This window comes from Dicentrarchus labrax, unplaced genomic scaffold (assembly GCF_905237075.1).
Source record: "Dicentrarchus labrax unplaced genomic scaffold, dlabrax2021, whole genome shotgun sequence".
Classification (NCBI taxonomy): Eukaryota; Metazoa; Chordata; class Actinopteri; family Moronidae; genus Dicentrarchus; species Dicentrarchus labrax.
The window spans coordinates 15,590,410-15,611,061 of record NW_026136703.1 but is presented as its reverse complement, the minus strand read 5'-3'; the positions used below and the strand labels follow the sequence as shown (position 1 = coordinate 15,611,061).

The following is a 20,652-nucleotide window of genomic DNA, read 5'->3' as shown; positions in this document are numbered from 1 at the left end:
AAAAGTCCACTGTGTCGCATTCAGCGGCATCTAGCAGTGTAGTGGCAGACTGCAACTTCCTCGCTTCACTCTCCCCTTCCAAGCGTGAAAGAGAAACTTCAGTGGCCATGAAATGCACCCTATCTAGAGCCAGTGTTTGGTTTGCTCGTTAGTGGCTACTGTACAAAGATGGCGTTTAAACATGTTGGCCTCCATGGAAGATGATCGCAACTCCTTATTCTGAGGTAATGAAAGCATAATGATTCTTAATTTCCGGGGATTATACATAATAGTAAAAAGCTAGTAATGCAAATTATATTACATTTCTGCCAATAGATCTTCATAAATGTTATCCACTGGACTTTTTAAGTTTCTCTTTTACTACTGTTTCTGTTACTGGAGGGGGAAATGATTAATGAACAATATAAAAACATTTTCGTTGCATTGCAAAGTCAAGTTATGTTAGTCCACTCAGTTTTGCCTCTGCACAGCACAGGTTCACCACTTTGAGTACTGTAGCAATACTTTGCTATAAATTCTCTCCAGCTACCATTAGATAAAACTCTTCAGTATTAGTTCAAACACTCAGCCGAGTCACTGATCTCAAACTTGGCCTGTGTTGCCAGCGAGCCCGATGGCCACAGATGACAGCACCAAAACTGTATCTTAAGCCTCATTGGGATGGGATTTATTGCTCTAGGGAAGGTTGGGTAAATTTAATATTGCACGCACTGATCAGTGATTTTCATCCCACCCAGAGTGCATATTCATGTGACTTTTCTTGCCTTACCCCAGTATTAATCACAGTCCCAAATACCTGTTTTTCAGTGCACTTGTTTATCCTCCCATAACTTTACAAGTAACTTTACACCAAGCTACAAAGCACTGTTTCTTTGACCTCTTAAGCTCTCACCATCCCCTCTGTGGGTTTGTGCGCACTGAAACATTAATTGTGTAGGTACATTCTCACGCAAGCTGTGTTGTCTTCTGTGCCGGAGTTGCCATTGCAGTTGTATCTACAGCAAACACACGGGAAGAGAAGAAAGCAGAAAAAGCTGCATGAGATGCTGTGTGTTTTGTTTTCTACTTGTTCCCTTGTTCTTTTTGTCTAGTATGTTTGTTGTAGTCGTGTGCAGTTTGCCACAGACGTTGATGAGCCAGGTCCACGCACCGGCTGCAATTACGTTATTGTGGAGGTTTGCCGGTGTGCTTGTGGAGCCCTACTCAAGAAGCTTCCAACGGGCCGTATGGTTTCAAATCTGTTGCACCTGTAACCAACAGTGATGTCAGCATGTACTGAACACACTGCTGATTACATTCCTAGATCACCGCAGAAAGGTGAGAATGTTAGAGAGTCTGCATTTGGATTGTCCTTCCTGGCATCAGTAACTTGAACTGTGACAGTGGTTGCATTGTATGTAGGCAATATTGGTATTTTAGTCTTTTATCCTGACACCTCAGACCTGTTTTTTGGGGTTTTTTTGCACTTTGGAAGACTGGAAAAAAACAGTAGAACTATAAATTGCTTTGCATGCAGTTATTCATGTGATTTTCAAAAGATCATGGTCAGACTATGCTGAATTATGAATCTTACTGTAGTAGTAGCAGTTCTCTCTCTCTCTCTCTCTCTGTGTGTGTGTGTGTGTGTGCTGAGAATAACGCAGCACTGCATTTTCAGTGACATTTCAAAAGCTAGCTTTCATCCCACTCATAAGGCCCTGCATGTAGAGCACATTAGTCAGTTTCTCTGAGACAATCCTCTTCCTTAGATTCAGTCCTTTTGTCCTCGAGTGAAAGTGTTGAACCATGGGACTGAAGATGCTATCATCAACGCTGAGGAAAGACATATTTCTCCCTGCAGGTGGATGATGGGGCTGTGTGTGTGTGTGTGTGTGTGTGTGTGTGTGTGTGTGTGTGTGTGTGTGGACTGTGTGTAGCCCTGTGCATTAAGCTTTTCTTTTTTGCTGGCCTCCTGTCACCTTTGCTTTTTGACAGTCACCACACCAAACCATTTTCTTATCTCTGGACCATCAGCTGCACAGCTGGCTGCCACTCATAACTCAAAAGGTTGATTCTACATCACCTGAGAAAGAGCTTTGTCCTGACATCACTACTGACCCTTAGCAGAGAGGGCTAACATGTACTCATGTACTACAAGCTAGGCCAGCCACGGATGCTTCAGTTCACCCACTTCAACATTTATTGACCCAACGAGTATCCAAAACGTTTTGGAGTTACACCTCTTGTCTGCCTTGTCTGACGGTCTTTCATAAAGTAGTATCGCTGTGGAGAAACATGTTCTAAGTGACACCAACTTGCACACTCCCAGCATTGTGCAACTCCTCACAGCCATATCCATCTCTCAGCTTCTCATATTGGGTTTAAAGGAAAACCGCTGTCCAACTTGACTTTTTTTGTTTTGTTTAAAGCTTTCATTTTTTTTGCTTTTCACCTCCCTTTACTCTCACCTAAACAGGAGCAGAAAATAAAAGAATGGGCTTTAATCTGCCTGTGAGGGTGAACAGAGGGACACAATGCATGCTCACTGCATGGATATGTTTTTTTTTTTTGCTTTCTTTCTTTCGTTTGTTCTCTCTTTCTTGTTTTCTTCCTTACCTGTTTGCTTGTATGCTCTCTTATTTTACCCTTTACTTACCCTTCCTCCTCCACTCTCTGCTCACGTTCTCTCCACCCATGCAGCCCTGGTAGCTCTGTGGAGTCCAGGCCCTCTTTGATCTGTAGTCCAGAACACAGGATGAGAGTTATCCGCTGGCAACAACAAGAACATCCCATTAGGAGCTGGACAGAGCCTTGACAGACACTCTCTGCCTCTGCTGCTGCTGCTACTGCTGCCTGGCCCTAAAAGCACACTGCCTACTGCTACTGATGCTGCTGATTCTCTGTGCTTCTCCCCAGCTCAGGGTGGGCATTACTGGCTCAGCACACTTGACACACAAGCTCAGAGTCGGGTTTACTTGTTGAATTTAAAATGTTGAAGTGCTCTCTCCGTGATTTATTTTTAGTTAGTCATGGAGTTGTCACCCACTGGTGTTCATGGTACTGAAATTCTGGCTGTCCACCGTGGTTGATCAAGGTGCCTCAGCAGTGTTGGGATCTTTGATTTTAGCAGGCACCATGTGATGCAAGGGATATTTTGTAGAACAAACAGTCTTACCTCAAGGTTCAAATAGTAGCTACTCTCAATTATCTTCAGCATATGGTTTGCCCAGTTGTCCTGGAATTACAGATTTTCCACATTTAAAGAAATCCTTGTCGATGTTGGCTTAAAAGTGGAGCTTCAGGGTTCATTCTTGGCTCTTTAGACGGAAGTTGACAAAATAATCTCACCTCAAGGTCCTTCTAGCTCTTCTGGAGATTTTCATTGTATCACACAATTTTATTAAGCAGATATTACAAAGGAACATTGCAACTTCTGTGCTCATCTACTCTGCCTAATTTAGGCTATTATACATCACAATACATAGGTAGTGTGTTATGATAGCTTCTGCCAGCACAGCTCATGCATTCCTTAATGCAACACACATAGGCTTGTTATAACACTAAAATTTTAACTTAAGCTTGGGTGGAGTGAGACAGACAGACAGACCGTTAATAACAGTAATACAGTTAATTATTTCTACATGTTAATGGTCACAAATGTGCAATTTAATTGTATCTCGATTATATCTTGTCTTTATTTTCTTAATTTTGTCGATCCACGCGCACAGAGAATGTCACACAGCCTGGTTAAGCAGCCTTGTTATCTTAAACAGACCCAGCATTTGTCTTGGTCTCTATTGTTTTGGCTTCATGCACAAAATCAATGGAGCTCATTCATCACATGCTCATTGAAAATGAGCGTATTTGTTTGAACATTTGTGAGGATTTCTCAGTACAATGTGAGGCAGAGTAGCAAGATTTATCAAAAGTGTGCAGGCAGTAGATGTTCCAGTTATGGTATTTGCTTGCTGAAAAAGCATTACTCTGTCGTCTTATCTTCACTGTGCATCTTACATTGTACAGATCAAACACACATGCAGACACACACACAGATATTTACACATATATGCGAGTAATTAATGCATGCATAGACACATGCATGCTTGCACACTCAAGCACACACACAGATGCACAAATACTCTGTGGTTTCTGTTTCCGTCACAAACAACCAGTGATGGATTGGCCCTTTCCATTTTAAACAGGGAGAAAACACATGCCCCCGGGGACCCTTGTGTGTGGAAGTACTTTGAAGTGTCCACATTTAATTCTTCTGTATGATAAATGAGAGGAGAGCTGTAGTTGTAGCCTGTGAGGAAAAGCTCAGCTCGCTCGACGAGGGGAGCGGTAACAAATGTAGCGATAGCTGATAAGCTGACTGTGTCTCTTGCTCTTGCTTGTTGTTCTGCTCCCTGCAGACCCCCACAGCCAGATAACAAATCCATCCTATCAATCAAACCCATCAATGGCTGGCTGCAGATTAGAGACAGTGATTTTGGGGCTGATTGGAGGGGAAATGCTGATTACACCTCCCTCTCTCTGACTTGATTACACTCTGCCTGTGTGTTGTCAAGCTCGGCTGCTGAGCTGTAATCACTGGAAGCGAAGAGCAGAGGCCGCGGCTTCTGAATAGACAAGACGCAATCACACCACTAGCCGGCGAGCTGTGACTTTGTGACCATTGCTAGGTCACTGGAAAGCCCTGTATCTCACGCTGTCAGAGCATCTGTGCATGGTAACTGTGCATACATCGACACATGTGCAGACATGCACACATGACACTGAGATAAGGAAAACTCCAGCTATGAGACCTTTTGTCTCACATTTTTTGTTCTTGTTATGTTCATCGCCTCCCGTTTTCCTCCGCCTCCTGCTTCTCTCCACAGTTCTGGCCTACTTCCATCAAAGTGGCAGAGGGTCCCGTGCTAGAGTGCACACACACACACACACACACACACACACACACACACACACACACACACACACACACACACACACAGTGAGCACAGTGAGCGGAGTCCTAATCTTAGCTTTTTTCAGCTGCTTCACCTTTAAAACTGGAGCAGGTTCCAGACAGTCACTTCCTCACTCACCTCAGCTTCTTCTAACATTATATCCTTCCATCCCTGGACTCCTTCATCAGTCTGCTCGGCCCTCCCTCGCTCCCTGTCCACATTTCTTCAATCACTGCAGCCATAGAGGCCTGCCTAAAACTCAAATTGTCACTTCGAGTGTACTGTGCAATGGCTGACAGAGGCCAGTGTTCATGTTGTGTGCAACTTGAAGAATGTAAACAAACAAATCCATTGCCAGATATTAACAACATTCTACTGGCAAGTTGGAAATGTGTGTGGGAAATTAATTGGTTTTACTCGCTTGCTTGTTTATAGGAAAATAATTGTGATGGGTTCTCAGTGGGAGCACAAGAACAAACCAAATTTATTCTTTGTTCCGTATGTAAACAAGGAAACTGCAGAAACACAAACTTAATAATGATTTTGATGATGCCAGTTTAGATAAATAAGAGTGCATGTCTGCATTAAAAAGCCCTTAAAGTCAAGCCTCTTTAAATGTGTTGCTAAATATTTGGTGGTACATGTTGACTTGGTTAAGCATCCTGGAACACTCATTGTCGGTTTTATTTTACTGTGTGATAAAGCCTTTATGGACAATGTTTCCGCCATGTGCAATTTCTAACAAGAACATCTACCAGGGTTTTTCTTCATCTTTTAACAACAGTGTTAGCAGAAGTACAATCTCAACAGGAACGCTGTCTAGGGTCACTGTTTCAATTACTCGCTAATGTTTGTGACTCTAATAACACCATCCTGCTTTTAATCCTCAACACACCATTTGGGACTGCTGGCATGGCTGTGTGCCAACATAAAATTCTTTTAATCTCGGTGTATGTGTGTGTGTGTGTGTGTGTGTGTGTGTGTGTGTGTGTGTGTGTGTGTGTGTGTGTGTGTGAGGCAGGTTCACATAAAATTCATAACTCTCTGTGTCCTGCTTTTGAACTATCTTTGAAGCCCCAAAATTGTCTCATCCAGCTTGTGTTAGGTATCATTTCAATTGACACCATGCACTCTACTACTAGTGCTTTGAATTGAGCATACTTGCATGCTTGTTAGATGGAAACAGCTGTCAGGGGAGATAGCGAGAGTGACTCACTCCTCTTTCCCTCACTTATCGTTTGCCTATTCCAGTCTTGCTCCTCTTATTGTGACCTCCAAGAAAGTCAAAATATTCTGTTCATTTTCTCTTTTTTCTCTATTTTCCCTCTTTCTCGTATTCACAGTGAGTGCACACACACGGTTACTGATTTTTGGAAATGTTGTGGCCAGAGGTGTGCAGCGTGCCCGTGGCACTGTTGGAAAAAGGGTTGGATTAGGGTGAATAAATTATTAATAGGTGTTGTGTGCAGCATGCTCATGATCATTTCTGAAGATTTTGAGAGCTTCTACTGTAAGAAAGCCTCTCTCAAAGTGAAATGGAAACCTGTGCGCAAGAGATGCAGCAACACTGCAAACTAATAAATTGCACCTTGAATCAGCCACAGAGGCTATTTTTGGTTTAGTTTACTTAAGTTGACAATATGGCAATAACAAAGCAACATTTACATCTCAATGTGTAACACAATTAAGTCTTACTTTGCTGTCATTGTGATAATTTAGTTAATGAGGATGTATCAACACTGAAAAAAAATGAATGTATGAATGAAAGAGGTTTAGTGATAATAAGTTTGCACCAGCAACTCCACAACCCCCACAGAACGGCCCAAAGAAGGGTTTCATGCACGCATCAGTTCTTAACATCATCGCGATAGCACTGTAGTCTTCGTCATAGCAGGCAGACATTGAAAGCTAAATCCACGTCATCTTCTCCCCAAAATGGACAGAATCTGGCAAAATAAAAGCTTGATTAAAATATGTAATTTAATACACCCTAAATAATGATTTTAATACATCATTATAATACAGCACAGTGTAGAATAATTCAACAAAGGGAAGTTCTGAAATTGCAGCACTTTATGTAATTGATCCTTAAATCACAGGAAGCCAGTCTGAGTGTCAGAAACAACAAACAAGAATGCTGCCATGCCCTGCATGTACAGAAAGTCTACCACAAAAACAAAATCACAGTGTATTGTCAAGTCTTCATTATTCCTATTTCACCCCGCCGATGGGGGTTTTAGAAACTGACATAGTGTCTCAGAGCAACAATGTGCCTAGTTGGTCCATAAAGTCAAGATCACACTGATGACTGATAGGAATTCTGGTGTGGTATGTATTGTTATTTTTAGTGCCTGTTGGTTCATGCCTGCCTCCTACATCGCCACAACATAAGCCCTGTCAGTGCATATCGTTTTCCTGGGTGTAAATATCTTTTAAATGCATGCCACACTGTCTACGTGCTTTCATATGTGAGTCCTGCATTCCTGTTTGGTCTTCCATAGTACATTTTCAGCAGAACTAATGGATGTTTGTTTGGCCATAGTGACTGTGTAATGAATGACTCATAGTGTGAATGGCACCAAAAGGGATACTGTTCTCCCCTCAAAGCTGCATTGACGGCAGCTCATCTGCCAGCTCGTCTAAATACAGAAACCTGTACTTGTGTTAACGAAAAGCTGAATTCAGGTCAAGTCATTATGGCATCATCAATGAAAATAGCATCATTGTCGAATAGCTTGCATGCTGCCTGGTTCATGCTTTTAGTAAGACTGAAGGTTAGGTTAGAACCCAAGATGGTTAGCTAGCAGTTTCAACAGTGAAACAGCAGTTTTTGTAGTCTAATGTACCTTTTAATGTTTTCTGACTGAAATGGAATGTGGGTGTTGTATCACTCATAGAGGGCTTTTATCAAATGGTTGGGGGGGGGGTTTAAAAAAGTGTCTGCAGCCAGTGAATGCACAATAGCAGAAGGACGTGCAGTGGTAGAGGACAGTTGACCTCCATCCATGAGGGAGAAATTAATTTATACTCTTTGGTAATTTTATCAACTGACATCCAATCACACACCTCCGCGGGCGGCTGTGGCTCAGAGGCAGAGCGGGTCGTTCCTTAATCAGAAGGGTGTGCGTTCGATCCCCAGCTCCTGGTGCCACATGTCAAAGTATCCTTGAGCAAGATACTGAACCCCAAATTGCTCCCGATGCTGTGCATCGGTGTGTGAAAGTGTATGAATGTTAGTTTCTGTTCGACAGACTTTGCCATCACTGAGTGAATGTGTGTGAAAGGGTGAATGTCTCACGTAGTGTAAAAGTGGTTTGAGTGGTCGGAAGACTAGAAAGGCGCTATACAAGTACAGGTCCATTTACCATTTACCATTTACTTCCAAATCGACGACATCCCTCTGCCTGCTGCTGCAATCACAAGCTAACAGCCATGTGCGGGAATGAGAGAGGTCAGCTTGACGAAGTCCAATTACCTCAGGAGGAGACTGGAAAAAAAAAAAAAACACACATACATAAACACACACGTGCACTTTCCCCCATTTTCTCTGTCGCTTTCACACTGTATCTTATCCTGCTGTATAGCCTCTGTGTGATATTTCCCATAGCTTTTTATAACATAAATGAGTCACCACCCTGGCAAACTAGCCCAATAGCTTATCACATCTGAGCTCACAGAGGCTATAAAGGGAGTCACATGTAAGCATTCATACACTGACACACACGGACACATACACACACACACACACACACACACACCCATCCATCCACCCACACATGTATTCACACACATCCCCACACACGATCACGTCCAGCTATTGTGTATTTAAAGTGGCAACCTGCTGTTTTCATTCCTCCTAGTCTCCTGTGCCTGTCAGGGGCCTCTGATACTCTTGTTTAATGAGCAGAGGCTTTCCTCAGGCTTGCTCCTAGTGTAGTCTGCTTCTGTTGCTGTGTGTCTGCTGTTGTAGCGCTGACCAGAGGAGACATGCAGGTCTGTGTCCCAGGGCTAATTGCTGCTACTTGGCTGATAGTCTTTCTGTGCTCCACTCTCATTGACTCCCCGGACTCCAGGGGGATTCCCACAGGCACCCAAAGACAAACAAACCTGGGCGGACAATCGATAACGGATGCAAGAGTTACCGCTCGGCACAGCCGCTGATTAAGATTCCCGGGGAGTGTGTGTGTATGTGTACGTGCACTACGTAAGAACATGAGTGTGTGAAGGTGTTTGCTGATTGTCCCCACTCCTTCAATGCTAACTGGAATCTTCAGTCAGTCCCTAAGTGCTTGTTTATGTGATTTTGATTAAGAGCGTCCCAGAGTTCAGAGGCATCCTCACAAAAACACCACATTAATGCTCTCAGGTAATTATTCCCACAACATCTCAGGTTCACAACAAGGTAGGTGAGATCGTGCCTCTGCCTAAATGAGACCTTATAATTTACAGTGTTAAAGGGGAACTTGGCAACTATTTCAACTTAATAAACCCGTTTAGAAATCATTTGGGTGGTTAAATGGCCTGTTCCGGTGAAAATGGTGACTTTCCCTGCTCCCCCTAGCGTCCCCAGGCGGAAAACCAACCTTGCAACTTTGGGACTACCGTTCCGTTAAGTTGGAAATAGGAAGTATCGTGAGAAGCGAGAACGAGCGAGAAACACGAACTGCTTTACGGCAATTCCACATAAACGCACACGCCCCCCTTAATACCGGTTAGCCACGCCAGCTATAAGAACAAGCAATGATGAATGTATTACCCACCTCAGTAGACATTGCTCCACACGAAAAAGTTGCCTGGCAACAAATGACAGTGAAAACCAGCGAAGAAATGGCTAGAGTTGCCAAGTTCCCCTTTAAATAGTGAAAGCTTTTATCAGTAGACTTAAAATATAGCTTTCATAATTTCCCCCTTTCTATATTATAACAACAAAAACAACAGAAAATAATATGATAAGAGAATATACATTATATATACACAATGTACTTATATTATATAAACACGTATACTCTGTACTACTGTGCCCTATAGTAAAGCACACCAGAACACTTATTATGCAAATTTTCTTTTCTGCTTTCAATTTCTCAACCTGCAATTTTAATTTAATCTTTCATTCTAAGTTTTAATTCCTCTTAATCCTCTTATTTTTAGTGTTTAAAGAGCACCATTTTTACATGTTTCCCAAAGTATAATCAAATAGACTAATATTATTTCCAATGTAGAAACATCTTTCTAGCATTATATATATTACATGATTGCAATCCTGGACACTGCTGATTTCCAGTTTGAGAGAATTCAACTTAAAGAATATTTAGTTGCTATTAAGAGTTGTCTTGTTTTTGTGAATAAAGACATTTAAAAAAGCATTGTGTGGCATGATGTGTCCGTGTGTGCCAATGACTGCCACTGGCTAGAAAGAAATGCTGTGTGTTAGTCTCATCTCAGCTCTCCTCACTCTCTCTGCCCCTCCATCCCCTCTCCTCCTCTCCTCTGTGGGCTCATGTTTGCTTTTGTACTCGTCTCCAGCCTGCCTGACTCACAATGATGATCTTGACCAAGCACAGGGAAAGGTCAAGGTTGGCCGGCAAATTGCCTCAAAGCAATCAGCCTTGTCTCTCTGCGCTAACAGTGTGAGCTCTCTGTCTCTGTCGCCATCTTGCCATCTCTCTCTCTTTTCTCTCTTGTTCTCTGTCTTTGTATTTACCCAGTGGGGGAGATGTGTGTCAGGGCAGATTGGCAGCAAAGGGGGGGTGTCTGCCCCGCTTTGAAGTCTCGGCTCTGACCGGCGGCTGAGCGAGAGCTGGGGACTTGAAAGCACCAAGCGTCCCTGCCTGGGTGACATTTCAGCACAGACCAGTGTGACCCAGCAGGGTGTGTGTGTGTGTGTGTGTGTGTGTGTGTGTGTGTGTGTGTGTGTGTGTGTGTGTGTGTGTTGTGTGTGTGTGTGTGTGGGGACAGTGAGTGAGTGTCTCCCTATGGCTCTGTCCACAAGGACTGCAGGCTGCTGGGGGCTATTTGCTTCTGCACCAAAGGGATTACCTTTCGTTACATGAAAAACAGAATCTCCCATTCAACCTCTTACCCCTCACTCAACAATAGTGCCATTGGGATGCGGTGCCACAGCTGACACCCCTGTTATAAATACACACTCAGTAACTTGATCTAGTTGTTGCATGGCTAACGTAACATTTCATATGGTTTTCAGAACACACACATGGCTCAAGGACAGCCTCCTATGGGTCAGCTGTTCGTTCCAGTCCAGTGTGCCTGAGTGGCTTTACTCTGATGGCTTCACACACATGAAAGACTTCACTTTAATGTGTCACACAGTACACACACGCTGAGCCAAACAACATCAAAGCCTGTTCGTGGCCTGTAGCTGGACGAATGTCTTCATCTACCGCCCTGATTGTGTGTGCGTGCGTCTTTCTGTCTGTCCTGTAAATGGTGTAAACAGGTGTTAACATGTCAGCCCACAAGATGCCACATGCCGCTGTGTCATGATCTCCTGAACAGCTGTCCCCCGCCACTGTGTGTGTGTGTGGGTGTATGTGGGTGAGCGTGTGTGAGTATGTATGTGTTTACTGCAAAGGTTATAAATGGCTGCAAGAGGGAGCTTTAGCCCCAGATATTGTACAAAGCCAAGGACAAACAATGAGAAAGGGCAAAGAATGAAAGGGAGCTTTATGGCAATAACTGATATCCTCGAGAACATTTGAAATTTTCATTTTTGATCCCTCTCACTGAGTGCATTTTTGTATGTTTGTGTGCACAGGTGTGAATCTGAGTGAGCTTGAAGGTGATTTGGTGGGTAGGGAGAGAGACTGCCCAGTAAACAAAAAGTTCATTCCTGCTGCTAGCTAATGTCTCCATCAACAGCCAGTGTGTTCCAAGAAATGCCCTTGAGCAAAGGACAGAAACTCTACCCCCCTCTCCCTCCCTTTGTAGGCCTGTCTGGTTTAAAGAAGTAGTTTTATAATGCCTGTAATGTAAATGTAAATTTCTGTCCTCAGGTGGAGATTGAGAAGCTAGACTACCACCACTACCTGCCTCTGTTCTTTGATGGCTTATGTGAGACTGTTCATCCATACGAGTTCTTCGCCCGCCAGGGAGTCCATGACATGCTGGAGCACGGAGGCCCCAAGATCCAGCCCGTCATTCCCCAGCTCATCATCCCCATCAAAAGTAAGTCCGGGAGGGTGTCTACTCTCATGGTTTACAAATCACACACAACACAGCTCCTTTTCCCAAGCGACCCTGTGAGCGTTGGTGTCATTTTACCGTCACTGTGTTCCCCTGCCACTGATGTGGAAATGTGGTTATCCTGAACTACGGAAATGCTTTACAAATACTGGTATTGCATCAGCTTAAATACAATTAGAGTATTGTTAAGAGTGTTGAGATTGTTATCGGCCGATAATCGCTCTAAGTAGTTTGATCGGTAATCTCTATAAGCGCCAATCAGAAGAGCTGATCAGCTGACGTATTTATTTTATTCCACCGGAAAGTTATTCAGGCTTTGACACACATTAGATTCACGTAGGAGGGCCACTTGAAATACAAACAGCAGTTTCTATAAATTTTACATCACCAATCCCGGTTTCTGCTTTCTTCTTATCCACCTTTGACCCATTATTTTGTGTGAAAATAAATATATTTTTTATTTTAACCGTATATGAAGGGGTATTTTAAATTTATAAGAAACAACTTAAAAAATAAATGTTTTGTTAACATCGTGTCATGGGTCGGAGGGAGGGTTATGTAGGGTCAGGAATGTCCCCCGAGTCGGCAGTTTGAGATCCCTGCTATAAAGCTACCAAGTGAGGAGGAGAGAGAAACCAAAGACAAAATTTGTGCATTTGAAATATCTGTAACTGGGTATTATTTATCAGTACTAAAATATGCTCTATAGTCACACAGGAGCATTATCACAGCATTGCTCAATTATTAAAATATAGCAACTATTCAATTAACTTCAACAGCAAAATGGCCCTACTATCTTATTCATTTGCATACATTTTACAAACCTTTCTATACATAAATATTATTATTATTTCAGTGAAGGACAGCCAAGTAATCTTCTCAGTGAGAGTTTAACAGCAGCCTTAATAAATATTTTTGCATGTCATTATTTCATTATTTACTCTTCTGATGACAGCATCATTACATTTTGATTGCTGTTTGCTGATCTCAGACAAATCCCAAGTCTAGAAGACGTTCCTGGTTGCTTATAGTGTAACTAGCTGCAGCCTTAAATAAATCAGAAGCTGGTTACACACACAGGTTGTGGGCACAAATTAAATGAAAGGCCTAGTACAGCTTGAAGGATACCAAATGTTAGGTAACTTAACCTGAGGTATCACAACGAATATCCTTAGTAATTGACCTCGCTTGAAAATACATTAAAGAACATTGTGTTCAATATTAATTTAAATCAATATCAATATGCATGAGAATCTGTATCTACAATGCATTAACATATTTTTGAGTAATTACACACAATGTCACTCTCACACCCCTCTCAGACAACAAAAATAGAACAACATACTTTACCAGGAATAGACTCACCTGTCTTACACACTTGCGCTACAACAGATTCTAACATTACCATACAACCAGTCCTGTGACAAGTCCTAATTTGGTTTTGCAGTCATACTGTACCTATTATTACATTAACCCTCAGGGCAAAGCGTCCTTGTTTTTGCATTTGCCGGAAGAAGTTGGCTCTAAAGGCATGCCTGATAATCTGCCATGTGCAATCTGGTGACATGCTACATTTAACTGTGTCATCGTGTCGTGCCTCCTTACCTTTTCCACGCTGACACGTTTCCACGCACACGCACACACAAGTTGGCAGATGGAGGTGGGCGGAAAGGTCATGTCTCAGGGCGGAGTGGTCTATGACTGCAAAAATAGACATCAGAATTTACAGTGATGTGGACAGGAAAGGTTTTTTGTGTGACGAACACAATGAAGTTCAAGGAACAGAGAAGTTAGAGGAATGCAGAGTGTGGCTTTTGTTGGAAAATTTCAGCACACATGCATAGGCACACTGTCCCTCTCTCTCTCTCTCACACACACACACACACACACACACACACTGTCTTTTGTTTGGCGCCGCTGCCAAGTGGAGTGTCAGTTTCAAAGTGGGAGCCTTTAAGTGGCGCCTAGTGAGCCTGGGATAGTGTTCATGTCATGGGCAGTTGGCTGGTGGTGTGTACGTGTATCTGAAGTGTGTTCCCTGTTTATGTGTGGGTGTTGGACGTCTGTGGAGGCAGAGGGGCGTAGCGGCCAACAATAGGCAGGGCTGTCGGAGACACAGAGACACAGTGACAGACTGACCCTGGCACAGAGTCTGTTACCACACTGCACTGAGCACATACTGCACACTTACACATCTTACAGTGTGACAAACTATTTGGTGTTACTGTATTTTTTATCTACGTTTTTTTAATCTATTATTTACTTGTCCACTTAATTTTCTAAATTATCTAAAAAGGAATGACTTGGTAAGGTAAAATTCATTGAATAAATGTCCAAAGCCATATGCTGTTTCACAAGTGCATGATTTGCCACCATATTTTCACAGATTGTTTAAATATTTGGACGGTCTAATTAGCATTTTGCCCTTCATCAAATGGCACCCACTTCGCAATCAACTTGATATTATACACAGAGTGACTGGGCCTCTCGATAACTTAGACAGTAGTTTATAAATTCAAACCCCTCAGCAGTTTTGGTCATTTGCCTTTGGGAGGCCAGACCAAAGGTGATGGTTATGCTCCTCATGAAAACACACACTTTGCACTGATAATGGAATTTTAAATGGCCTGCTCCTTATTAACTTCTTGGTTTATTAAAACTCAGGCCTGTTTCGCCAACCACAAGGCAAAGCCGCCAGTCCGTGTCTCTGTTGCAGATTAATTACTTTTCTATGGAGCAGGGAAGAAGAAGGGATGGAGGAAAGAGGAAGAGAGTAAAAAGCCATCTGCAGTCTAAAATGGTAAGATATATATTTTTCTCCTCCGACGTTAATACATCTTCAATGTGGCTGGCAGGCTCTTATCTGCAGAGCGACTGAGTCACGTCAGGCCCTGGTGAATTTTGATGATGACTGCAGGTCACCCAATGAGAATACACAATGAAGAAGGTTCTGGCTGACATTATACTTCAAGGCCCTGTCCTCACTGACTTAAAGACTAAACTGTTTCCCACTGTAAACCCTGTGCCCTTTACCCCATGTTAGAAAGACTACCGTATACATTTAAGCAGGGAAAAAACAAGAAAATAAAGACACTAATAGTTATGGATTTAATTCATCTTTGTGGTTTTGATTTTTTCCCAAAATGAGTTTTTTAGAAGTAACTACTTAAATAATCATAAAGCTGAATGTGAAGACAGAATATGGAAAAATATTTTATATGAAACACTGATATTTCTGTAAGTAAAGAAATAATAAAATGGTCCTGTTCAGCTAAACACTGCCATGGTGACTTAAGTATAAAGGGTAAAATGTTACTGAAATGCTGTGGTTTGGGTTTTTCTGGGTTCCTTAAATAGGGGAGAGGATTCAGAGCCATGCCTCCATTGAGCCTCAGTTGATTGGCATAACATTTGTTCAGCTTTGAACCAAAATGAGACTTTCATTACAAGAAGATCCTCAGTTACGCCTCTGCACGGGAACATCTTCTTCTGATCTGAAAAGTATATTTATACAATAAGCGAGAACAATTTACCGCTAAACTCCCCGACGTGTCACTCTACCTCTGACATTTCACAGGAAACAGAATACAAGGTCACCATTGTTTTATTTTCACACTGAATATGAAACAGGTCCTAGCATGAATTGATTATTACTTTATTCAGATTTGTCCCAACACAGGTTTTATACTGGCATTAATATATCAGGCCCTTCCTTCTCCCCAGCTCTTTAATTTTTTTATTTTTTTCCAGCAAGGCGAGAGTGCCGATGAATAATTGAACAGTCCCGCGGTCCAAATGTCACAGCAGGGAAAATTGTTTGCGCTGGCTGGTAATTAGAATTTCATTGTTTGTTATGTAGGTTTGAAATTCCTGTCATTCCACATTCCACCTTATCCTGGTGATGGCACATATCTCTGCGCTTGTCTATCTGGGGAGACACTAAGGCAGAGATGGAGAGATGGCATGAAACACAATACATTCGCTCATTCAGCATCATCTCCACTGCTGGTCCTCTGTATAGGCCTCACAAACACACTCATACACACACACACACACACACACGCACACTGTCACTGACAGACAAAGACACTCCTTAGCAAACTTGTCATACACTCAAACACATACAAAACAGTGGACCTGGTTCAACTGGTCATTTTTCTCACATACACAAAATTGTATTAATGAAACGTGATGAGAGTGAAACGTATTAGCCTCTTTATGACTCCTCTGCGTTGCATAACTTCATTCATATTTTGCTGCTGCCGTGTTCAGCGCTGCCTGTCCTTATGACTGAGGCTGACATTTTGTCTCATTGCTTTTAAATGTGTGTGTGCATGCCCCCGTGATTGTGTGACTATCAGTGTGTGACTGTTCTGTGTGAGTGCGCGCGTGTGTGTGTGTGTACTTGTGACAGCTTTGTATCTGCATATGAGCTGTTTTAACACCGACAGCGGGTGATGCAGTATGCTCTTCTCTGGGCGCTCTCACTGTCATACACAATATTTTAGGGTTGTTGCACTTTTTCTCTCTCAGTCAGTCTTCTAACAGTTTCTCTGCGGCACTGGGGATGGTTGTTGTTAGGGTGATACCATTGAAATTGGTTTGCTAGACAAAGAACGCAATTATTCAAGAGTAGAATAAACATTACTTTATTATTCCCTATAATGAAAATCAACACTGTATCTACAGCATATGTTATTGTACTGATGAACTGTTTGTTATTAATGATGTTTTGATTTCTGATGATATGTCTCTCTTTTTTCTGATTGAAAACAGAGGTAATAAAACAACAATATTACAAAGTGTTTTAATTCACCACAACCGACTGTTGTCTTTTTCTTCATTAACCTGCACGTCACTGTTGACCTCCGTCCAGGGACAGCCGTTGTGTTTATGACCTTTTAGAATGAGTTTTTATCTACAGAGGGAGCAGGCCCTCTTCCACAGAGGCAGCCATGTTGAACCACCATGTTTCTACTTATCCCAAACAGACAAACCCAACACTGGCTCTAGATGAAGCCTTTTGCGTTTTTTCAGAGTTTCATGGCGACCACCGTAGTTTTTCCTACACGCTTGGATGGCCGAGTAGTATTCAGATGGTTGCAATAAATACAGCTTCTTTGTCAGCGTTGTTACAAAGCTCTTAGGACACGTGCCGGGTATTAGTGCCACAGTAAAGCTTGTGTTATCTTACATAAAAATTATTCCAATGACTTACATACAGTGAGATATACAGATTTTAAATTTGGTTAGAGTAGATAGTCGATAGTGGTGGATCCTCAAAGTAGAGGTGTTGGACTTGGTATCAGGAGAAACAGCTGGATTGGTGTATCCCTAGTAACATGTCTTGTAGTGGATGAGTAAGATGGAGGACTGTGGCAGAGCAGTTAAAGACGTGCATTTCTGTGAATTTATGTTGTTGACTCAACAGGCACTTCAGCAAATTAGTCGCATTGCCTCCTAGTAGCTTGTAAAATACTTTATTGCACTTGTGGCAATGAGCTTTATCATCATCAACATGACTGAAGAGTAAACACATTTCATAATTTGTTCGCTTTAAGACCAAAAATCTGGTTCAAATTGTGTTGTTATTTTGCCAGATCTAAAATTAGCTTTTTTATTTTAGGCAGTTTGTGTTTAGTTGAATTTTTTAGTGCTAGCTTTTCTCAACAAGCACCATGTCTCTCATCCAGCCTCTCCTTTTCTACCTCTCTCTCCCACCTGCTAACAAATTTTTTCCTCTTCTCCATCAACCATGAGCTTTCAGTGTCTGTACTCACACTTTTTCTTTGTTTTGACTCTTTTTATTGAAAATGTTGCTTTGTCACACCTTTCATTCTGGTTGTTGCAGGTACTTACTGGCAAAATAGGGGCTCTGATGCCATTACCATCCTCGTTTTTTGGTGAAAGCAGGCATCAAACGACAATTTTAGGTCTCATAAAGAGAAATAGCTCAGGTCTGTTTTTCTCACTTGGGGTATGCTGTTTTAAACTGACATTCTGCACAAAGGGAATTACCAGCATTCATGCAGAAGTCCACATAAAAAAAAACTAAAAGAACACAAATAAAACAAGCTCAAAGAACTAGAAAAATATGTCAGTCTTAGTTGCTAATCACAGTTATTTTCTAACCCTTTGCCCTCTGCCTGTCACATCTCTTTATCTCTCTTTCTGACATTTTGCCTTTATTTTTTCCCCTTCCCTCTCTCTGTATTTGTCTCTCTTGATCTCTCTAGCCCTCCATCTCTCCCACCATCATTCCCTTTTGTTCTCTCTATCAGTGGAAGACGGAGTTAAGTGCAGCTGTAGGCCAAATAGCCCAGTGATTGGCTCTCACTTACTCCTGCCTCCCCAGTGCATTTGAAATCACTGATTGCAGACAAGCCAGTCTAAATCAAAGCCCGGCTATAAAGGAAATGCTTTCAAGGGAAAGGGAGTGTGTGGGGGTTTAGGATCTATACGTATTTTGGCTGTGTATGCCAAGCCCACTCTTATGTACCATATAGTTGCAGTTGTTAGAATCACTCTACATTTGCTGTACCTCCACCTGCCCTGAACAAATAACCTGTACATTTAGTTTACATCCCAAAAGCTTGTTTAAACATATTTGTCCTTGTGGTGCCTTTTTCTTGACCTTTAGCCTTTTCTGACCTTTACCATGTCCTTCCTTCCAGATGCCTTGAACACGAGGAACCGTCAGGTGATCTGCACCACCCTGAAAGTCCTGCAGCATCTGGTCATGTCTGGGGACATGGTGGGAGAGGCTCTTGTGCCATACTACAGACAAATCCTTCCCATTCTCAACATCTTCAAGAACATGAACAGTGAGTTCCAGCCATGCAAATGGCTGAGTGTTAATTCATGGGCAGATGGTGTGTCAGCGTGACGTGTCTCTGCACTTTTGTGGAGCAGACATTGTGTGAGCACGTCCCTTAGTGTTATAAATCATTTCTTCTACTAACGCTCCTTCTGTGGCAGTGAATTGAAGAACAGCTAAAGTTTACGAGTCTGTGAAAGGCAGTGACAAGTATTCAGTGCATAGCAGTGCAAGACTGTGCTTTGGTTAAACCAGGTGATTCCACAGAGCCGCTCAGTTCTGAGAAATGCTATGCTAAGATGTTAAGTATCTCTTGTCAGTTCCAGGTAGAAAGCATCCCGTTTTCTACCTATTCTTTTCTCTGTGGATTCAATGTATGTGCATGTCCCTCAGTCCTTTTACCTTTTCCTCCCACCGCTGAAAACATCCACTTGACATAGAAGCTCCATTTTGTCCTTTCTGCTGTCAGTCAGGCTGCATTGTTAGGGGGTGTTGAGGAGACTTTGTCCTTGCTTTCTCTGAAAGCCTCCACCTGGGTGACACCAGAACCTGGGGAGATTGGCATCAGATAGGCAGGGCTCTTTGTGTGGTAGTGTCAAAGCACTTAGCATGGTGTGACATGATGTGGGCCCATTGAAGGCTTAGAGGCACAACCAATGCTGAACACTGCTCACCACGCAGTCAGTAGGATGTGAGGAGTGACATTGTGAATCAATCATTTAAACACAGGCTTTAACAGGAGAAAACACAAGGCTTTAGTCTCTTAATCAATATCCAATTTGAATCTCTTGTCTCTTTAATTCGCTTACATTATCTGTTACTATTTGCTGAGGTCTAAAAAAGGAAGGAGAGAGCCGAAAGAGATAGCGGTGAGAGACAAAGGGTGGAAAAGAAAAGCCTGCCTTATTAGCGCATGGCCGTATGCAAATCTCCTCTGTAAATTAGCTGTCAAATCAATCCCCTAAACCGTTTTGAAGCGTGAGTTTTTCCGCCACGGCGCAGGCTCAGCAGTTGGCCGGTGAACCCCACCAGGAATAGTTTTATCTCTGCCTGGTAGTTAGCGTGCCATTCTGTCTACCTGCCTGCCCGCGTGTCGGTCCTCCTCTGGCGGGCATCGATTAAACCTGAGCCAACCTGTCACCTGGCAGACGTCCGTGCTATTGACCTCTCCCAGAGAGACCAGTCTGGGCCGGAGAGGGGTCCAACCAGCTGCCAAAGCACAGGACCCACTCTGCTAAACAAGGACAGTACTTCCTGTTCAGCAATTTATGGGCATCCAGTAGTTTCTCTTAAAGTTCGGTTAGAGTTGAGGCTGAATATTACAGAATCATTAACCAAAGGAAAGTATGTATATACTATATAAGTTCATAGATAGATAGAATATTTCCTAGTGGTATTCTTCCACTAGCTTTAATGTTAGATAAGCTGTCAATTCATGTCCTGCACCACCCACTCCCTGCTAACACATAAAGATACGACTTCAAATAAGGAGAATAAGCAGTTCTCTTTTGGGGACAAAACACTGCATGAACCAGAACTCTGTGTTCTTTCTGTTTAATACGCAAATATTTCAGGGTTGTTGTTCTCTCATACTCTTTCTCTCTCTGTGTGTGTCTTTGTCTCTGTCTCCCTTCTGTTTTATGTGGCTTGTTTATATCGATATCAAAGCTTTCATTGAAGTCCATCTATTATCTAATATCGCTT

At 42.4% G+C, this 20,652-nt stretch overlaps 1 protein-coding gene across 2 annotated transcripts in view; it reads left to right on the top strand.

The window, feature by feature from the left end:
• Nucleotides 1-20,652, top strand: part of pacrg (PARK2 co-regulated) — a 125,429-nt gene that overhangs the window by 49,920 nt on the left and 54,857 nt on the right. Inside the window, exons 3-4 of one of the 2 annotated variants that reach the window (XM_051385927.1) lie at nucleotides 11,942-12,113; nucleotides 18,806-18,955. In XM_051385927.1, the coding sequence (XP_051241887.1) occupies nucleotides 11,942-12,113; nucleotides 18,806-18,955 (322 nt within the window). The remainder of the gene's footprint in view (nucleotides 1-11,941; nucleotides 12,114-18,805; nucleotides 18,956-20,652) is intronic. The other variant, XM_051385928.1, reaches the window with a different exon arrangement.